Source organism: Neodiprion virginianus, chromosome 3 (assembly GCF_021901495.1).
Source record: "Neodiprion virginianus isolate iyNeoVirg1 chromosome 3, iyNeoVirg1.1, whole genome shotgun sequence".
Lineage (NCBI taxonomy): Eukaryota > Metazoa > Arthropoda > Insecta > Hymenoptera > Diprionidae > Neodiprion > Neodiprion virginianus.
Genome location: NC_060879.1, coordinates 8,760,078 through 8,767,694, shown reverse-complemented (window position 1 = coordinate 8,767,694; position 7,617 = coordinate 8,760,078). Strand labels below are relative to the sequence as shown.

The following is a 7,617-nucleotide window of genomic DNA, read 5'->3' as shown; positions in this document are numbered from 1 at the left end:
AACCACCAAAAAACTCGAAAAATCGGTGTAACTCTCGGACGCAACAACTTACAGAGTTCGTACGCACGTCAAAATGACTCCAGAATTGAAGGCTCCCGGAAAACCACCCGCTCGAATTAAGTGCTCCACCCCCGAGGGGTGAAAACCACCCAAAAACTAGAAAAATCCCTGTAACTCTTGGACGTAACAACTTACAGAGTTCGTTCGAGTGTTAAAATTACTCCAGAATTAAAGGCTCTCGGAATTGCTCATCTTTAAATTAATTGCTCTGTGTTTTTTAAAAAAAACCTGTGGCGGTGCCAGCTCGATATAAACCAGACTTGAAAAAAAACGGGAACGAGGTCAAATTTCGAAAAAGTGTAAGGGTGATAATTGAAGGCTAATTAGAGGCTCCCGGAAAACCACCCGCTCGAATTAAGTGCTCCACCCCCAAGGGGTGGAAACCACCCAAAAACTAGAAAAATCCGTGTAACTCTTGGACGGAACAACTTACAGAGTTCGTTCGAGTGTTAAAATTACTCCAGAAATCAAGGCTCCCGGAAAACCACCCGCTCGAATTAAGTGCTCCACCCCCGAGGGGTGGAAACCACCCAAAAACTAGAAAAATCCCTGTAACTCTTGGACGGAACAACTTACAGAGTTCGTTCGAGTGTAGAAATTACTCCAGAATTAGAGGCTCCCGGAAAACCACCCGCTCGAATTAAGTGCTCCACCCCCGAGGGGTGGAAACCACCCAAAAACTAGAAAAATCCGTGTAACTCTTGGACGGAACAACTTACAGAGTTCGTTCGAGTGTTAAAATTACTCCAGAAATCAAGGCTCCCGGAAAACCACCCGCTCGAATTAAGTGCTCCACCCCCGAGGGGTGGAAACCACCCAAAAACTAGAAAAATCCCTGTAACTCTTGGACGGAACAACTTACAGAGTTCGTTCGAGTGTAGAAATTACTCCAGAATTAGAGGCTCCCGGAAAACCACCCGCTCGAATTAAGTGCTCCACCCCCGAGGGGTGGAAACCACCCAAAAACTAGAAAAATCCGTGTAACTCTTGGACGGAACAACTTACAGAGTTCGTTCGAGTGTTAAAATTACTCCAGAAATCAAGGCTCCCGGAAAACCACCCGCTCGAATTAAGTGCTCCACCCCCGAGGGGTGGAAACCACCCAAAAACTAGAAAAATCCCTGTAACTCTTGGACGGAACAACTTACAGAGTTCGTTCGAGTGTAGAAATTACTCCAGAATTAGAGGCTCCCGGAAAACCACCCGCTCGAATTAAGTGCTTCACCCCCGAGGGGTGGAAACCACCCAAAAACTAGAAAAATCCCTGTAACTCTTGGACGGAACAACTTACAGAGTTCGTTCGAGTGTAGAAATTACTCCAGAATTAGAGGCTCCCGGAAAACCACCCGCTCGAATTAAGTGCTCCACCCCCGAGGGGTGGAAACCACCCAAAAACTAGAAAAATCCGTGTAACTCTTGGACGGAACAACTTACAGAGTTCGTTCGAGTGTTAAAATTACTCCAGAATTAAAGGCTCTCGGAATTGCTCATCTTTAAATTAATTGCTCTGTGTTTTTTAAAAAAAACCTGTGGCGGTGCCAGCTCGATATAAACCAGACTTGAAAAAAAACGGGAACGAGGTCAAATTTCGAAAGAGTGTAAGGGTCATAATTGAAGGCTAATTAGAGGCTCCCGGAAAACCACCCGCTCGAATCAAGTGCTCCACCCCCAAGGGGTGGAAACCACCCAAAAACTAGAAAAATCCGTGTAACTCTTGGACGGAACAACTTACAGAGTTCGTACGCACGTCAAAATGACTCCAGAATTAAAAGCTCCCGGAAAACCACCCGCTCGAATTAAGTGCTCCACCCCCGAGGGGTGGAAACCACCCAAAAATTAGAAAAATCCGTGTAACTCTTGGACGGAACAACTTACAGAGTTCGTTCGAGTGTTAAAATTACTCCAGAATTAAAGGCTCTCGGAATTGCTCATCTTTAAATTAATTGCTCTGTGTTTTTAAAAAAAAACCTGTGGCGGTGCCAGCTCGATATAAACCAGACTTGAAAAAAAACGGGAACGAGGTCAAATTTCGAAAAAGTGTAAGGATCATAATTAAAGGCTAATTAAAGGCTCCCGGAAAACCACCCGCTCGAATTAAGTGCTTCACCCCCGGGGGTGGAAACCACCAAAAAACTGGAAAAATCCCTGTAACTGTTGGACGGAACAACTCACAGAGTTCGTTCGAGTGTTAATATTACTCCAGAATTAGAGGCTCCCGGAAAACCACCCGCTCGAATCAAGTGTTCCACCCCTAAGGGGTGGAAACCACCCAAAAACTAGAAAAATCCGTGTAACTCTTGGACGGAACAACTTACAGAGTTCGTTCGAGTGTTAAAATTACTCCAGAATTAAAGGCTCCCGGAAAACCACCCGCTCGAATTAAATGTTCCACCCCCGAGGGGCGGAAATCACCAAAAATCTCAAAAAATCGGTGTAACACTCAGACGGAACAAGTTAGAGGGTTTTTAGTGGCGTTACATTGATTTCCTATTCATAGGCTCTCCGCTGGACAGTTCAAAAGCCTGTGTCACAGAAAATCCATTCAAGTCGAAGTAATCCATTCCAATTACCAGATTTCGGTCACTTTAAAACAGTGAATTATTGAATTGTCTCTGATAACAGAATAATTTCCAACAACACAAGCCCTGTAAAAATCAGCAGAGAAATTTGAGTGAATTTCAGGGTACGCAAAATTTTCAAGTGTTCAGTTGATTTCATGTTTTGTCAACGATCAAACCGATTATTCTGCTCTCTCAGTAGTACAAAATAATTCAAGTTCCACGGGACCGTTTCCCAGTATAGTTCACTACTTCGTTGCTATCAGGAATCACGATACCCCTTTTCAATCCATGATTCCCGAGGCTATTTTAAATAGAGTAATTTCTGGTTTTGTCCGTAACTTCGTGCTGGTGCATAAAAATGCAGTGCCATTGGATAAGGTGTCAACATTGCTGAAAATTGTTCATCGCTCACAAATTTGTTGCGATAATGTATTCTGCCCGTATAAGCCAGTCACAGTCATCCAAACCATATTTGACCCTGCGTTGACTCGGTTCATTTCTGACGATATCGCCCCTGATCCATTGAATTGAATCCACCCATTAATCAGAATCGTAAATCAGTGATAATTAATAATAAAAATAATAATAATAAAATATGACTTTATCATGATCACAAAAATGCAGGCGAATAGATGGTATTTCGACAATTAGCAAAAAAAGCTTCTCAATACCTAAGCGCTTGAAGTAAATGCATTCAAATGACTTATGTTAAATTCCATTATGTATCAAAAACTCATTAATTTTATTCACCAGTAATTTCTTATAGTACACATTGTTATTATCAAATCTCATCGGTAGGAAAAAATCATTTTTATCCAGCAAAATAGCTATTGATACTCAAACGATACCGGCTTTAGGGTCAGTATACGAGGGTCGTATATTTGAATAAACGTAAACACAATAAAAAACTGTTTTGATGTCTCGATTTTCATATCCAACAATAATATTTGTCAATATATGTTTTAGTTTGCTAGTTCAGATCGGATTTAAGCAATACATCGCTATCAAAGCCATGCCGCCGTCAGCGCGCGACAATGTTGTTGACGCATTGTTGTTCGCAGTTCATCGTCGGGTCAGCTCACGAAATCGGCGTTTTTGATCTTTTTCGAATATAACGCGATGCAAGAGGTCGTGATCCTTAGTCGCGTTTATTCTTTCGTATGGAGACATACGATTCAAATTATTATCGAAGTTAAACCACATTTCTAAAAATGCTGCGCGGTCCAGGAAAACCGTTTAAAGTGGACCGAAAGGTCGTGATTAGTGCAATACGGAGACGAAAGTCGGTGATAATACGTCCCGATAAAAAGATCGTGTCAAAATTAGATCCAGTGTGGAATCTGATAGCCAAAGAGTTGAACAATCAGCTTTCGGCACGGACACTCTATTCTATGGCGTGTAAATATAATATTCGCAAACAGATATTATCATCCGATTGTCAGCCTGACTACAATGATTTGCACGATCTAAGTGCAAATGAGAAAGATGTTGACTCTTCTGGAAAAGTTGAGGACGATTCGAGCACAGAGCCAGGGTCAGAAAAAATCATCGTTTGGGCGAAAAAAGATGAGTTCGAGGAACTCCTCGAAAGAAAATTTTATAGAAGGCGAGATGCAGCTAGATGCAAAACGTACGATCGTCTCTGCACTACATTCAAGCCGGGTCTTTGGCAATACTGGTTGACAGATCAGATTTGGAACGCAAGCCGATTAAAATGTGCATTCAATTTTCATAATTCCAAGATCACGCAGGATGGTTCCAGCGGTTCAGCAAATGGTATGTATACTGTTACATCTGTGGCAGACAGGCATAACCGAATAAGTCCATAAATTGTGTTTTCCAGAAACCGCGATTTTAAGTTATAGATACTTTGCCGCATTGGGAAAATCGGTTCCAGAATTAATTACTGTTGGAAGCCATTCTATTTTATAGAAGATCGAATGTAGCAATATCATTAAAATAATGGAGTCATTATTTTGTCGCTGTCAAACTGAAACAAGTCAACTCATTCGGTTATGGCGGGAACCGGTGGATTTATTCGGTTATGCTGGGAAAATGGACTTATTTGGTTCAGCAAAATCACTACATTTCCATTCAGATAAACAAATGTCGACAATTATACATCTTCAAATAAAATACGGATAATAAAGTCCAAATATCCGGCATAAACTCATTCTTCCAAACAATGGACTTGAAACAAAATTTACATGTAAGATTAACCATACAAAAAATAAATAAAACTATTAAACTACAAATAATAACTAAGGATATAACCTATTATAATAATGATCTGAACCTATGACTAAAGAAGAGTAACTAAACGATATAAAAGTGGTTCCATCCAGTTGGACATAATATACATACATGAAACTGACATTGAATAAAAATAGTAGTAACAATCACGAAAATTACACCATGAATATTTAGAAAGCGAACTGCAGCAACGACAATAATAAAAAAAATATTAATAATGATAGTAATATATAATAATATATATAATAATGAATACGATAGTACTAATAAAGATAAGGATAATAATAACAACAATAACAACAGCAATGACGAATGCGAATTTTTCTCGTATCTTTGTTTATAACAACGACGAATTTCAAATATGTTTATAACAGTCGAAAAAATTCGTTTTCTTTTCGAAAAAAAAACTTGCACTTTTTGAAACATATTTGTTATGTTGAGATCATTTTTCTAAACCCACGCTTCTCACCCCTTCTCGGGAGCTGGCCGATATTGTTGCCGCGGTCCGCGGTACCGACCGCGCATACACGGGCGCACACTCGTGTGCCCGAACAAAAGCGCATCTCTAGCTAGACAATACTACGAACCACGCATTTACGAGTGAAAATAAAAATAAACCGAGTATGTGCGGCCGGTACCGCGGACCGCGGCAACAATATCGGCCAGCTCCCGAGAAGGGGTGAGAAGTGAGAGCGAGGAAGTGCTGATATTCAATTCGTAAACGAATAATAATAATTCACTCAGACTAACAAAACGGCAATTTCCGTGGCGGCAAATCGAGATGAAATGCTGCACTCGGATTGGCCTTGCGCTATCGCTTATAACTACACTGTAAAAAATTTTGAGGGTAAATTTACCCGTGTGGGTGGTGCAACGCCTTGTTACCTAGTCTGGGTAGAGAAATATGCCTACCCATGGGTATGTAGTTTTATTTTTTTTTGGGTCGATAAATTTACGTAGTATGTGGGGACATAAATCAAGATTATCCTCGTTGAAGGGTAAAAATAACTCCGAGGTGAACAGAGTGGATTTTACAACCCGTGTAGGTAAATTCAATCTGCGTGATAGGTGATTTGAACTACCCGCATCAACAAATTTATGGCATTAGAAATGAATTAGTGATAGCAAATGATACATTTATTTCAAACTTATGATATTTTTCTTCGGTAGTGTTTAGGTACAGATTTACATGCTTAACCTAGGACGTAAACTATATGAATGCTATATTTATTTGGTAGTTGTTGAGTATATACATTTATATGCTCAAAATACCCTATAATCTAAATACCCCACAAGCTCCGATAATTATCAAAATCCCGCATTAACGTTTTGAATTGTGGAGAAATCATTGGTGGATTTTTGAACAACACTCCTTTTGCTGACTTTCTTCTTTCCACCCTGCTACTACTCTTTGTAGTTTCATCTCCCTTGATGTCGTAGATAGCCCTATTCATAGAGGATATACAATTTTGAATCTGACAATCTTCTTGATGGGAATTTTCCTGTCGAATGACCGAATAAAAATGAAAATCTCTGACCTTTGGAAGAATTCAAGCAGGCCACCAACTTCTTGTGGGTAGGTGATTTTGAATACAAAGTAAGCCATGAAAGTCAGCATGAGAGCTTTGAATGGGGAGATCTTTTCAGGGCTGATACATCTCTTTTCGACGACGACATAGCACTTCGGGTTGTTCATCAGATCAGATCCTTGAAAAGAGAAAGTTTTCAATACTTCCAAGGAATATTTCCGATATCCCTTGCTATGAAATGTACTGTAGATATTATTTGAAGAGAAACAGCTGAAAGTACATAATTGTAGAAGGTGAAGCATAGTCGAAGTAAAATTACCAAGGACGGCTACTATAGGCTTTCCGCTATCAGGCAATTTCGACGAAGCCTGGATTTCATCAAAGCTAGTAGTTTCCTGTCCAACAAAGTACCATTGTGAAAATCAAAGTACCAATACCAATCTTTTTGAGAATTAACCCTACATTTTCATGTGCGCAGTATTTTATCAGAGAAAGTAAACAAAGACTTATGTCAATGAACATCACATTTTCTTGGCAGAAGATGCTCTAAAAGCGTAACAAAGTACTGTATATCGAAGATACAAGATACTCTTGCAGCAAAGCTCACAACTGCACACAAAATTTGCATAGGTATTACAGAAAAGAGTTGTTTTTATTACATACTTTATCAAAAACTGTTGGGAGCAGTTCTGTACGTACCTCGAAGAAAATAAAAATCTTGGTCATGTCTTGCTGCATCCTTTCACCAAGACACATAGTCATAGCAATTCGTTGCAAATTTGTAGTAGGCTGCTGCTTATCAAAGCGCTTCAGAATTTCGAGTATATTGTTTGTAGCAATACCCAATTTGCCCTTCCTGAGACAATCGCAAAACTCATTTCGCCAGATGGATCCGTATTCTTGCCCACGAACCTTTGTCCATGAAATTATTTGGATTTGCAAAATTTAAAATACGTATAAATTTATACTACATATTATTATTTGTCTCTATCACTTCTTAGTTCATTTGAATCTACAATATAAATTATGGAGAAAATCATGTTGAAAAAAAAAACAAGTAATTATTTGAAGAGATTAGTCCAGTTCTGATCTGAAGGTTATAAGATAATCGCAGTAATTTAATAAATCAATTGATGGGTTGGGTGAAATTATATACTGAAAAGTGACAACGAACAAGCGTAAAAGTTGATAAATATATTTACAAAAAAATGGCA

The 7,617-nt window shown here is 39.3% G+C and overlaps 1 protein-coding gene across 1 annotated transcript; it reads right to left on the bottom strand.

The window, feature by feature from the left end:
* Positions 1–5,812: 5,812 nt before the first annotated feature.
* Positions 5,813–7,174, bottom strand: LOC124301453 (uncharacterized). The gene is made up of 4 exons (XM_046756528.1): positions 7,103–7,174; positions 6,723–6,798; positions 6,413–6,581; positions 5,813–6,320 (listed from the first exon to the last, which is right to left on the bottom strand). Exons 1-4 carry the CDS (start codon positions 7,163–7,165, stop codon positions 6,155–6,157), a joined length of 474 nt encoding a protein of 157 aa, XP_046612484.1. The 5' UTR covers positions 7,166–7,174; the 3' UTR covers positions 5,813–6,154.
* Positions 7,175–7,617: the final 443 nt, after the last annotated feature.

Excerpts from the sequence above, each read along its gene's own strand:
- LOC124301453 (XM_046756528.1), bottom strand. The coding sequence starts at position 7,165 with ATGACTATGTGTCTTGGTGAAAGGATGCAGCAAGACATGACCAAGATT. Across the intron at positions 6,799-7,102 it reads AGATTTTTATTTTCTTCGAG|GAAACTACTAGCTTTGATGA; the intron begins GTACGTACAGAA and ends TTTGTTGGACAG. Across the intron at positions 6,582-6,722 it reads GCCTATAGTAGCCGTCCTTG|GATCTGATCTGATGAACAAC; the intron begins GTAATTTTACTT and ends TCTCTTTTCAAG.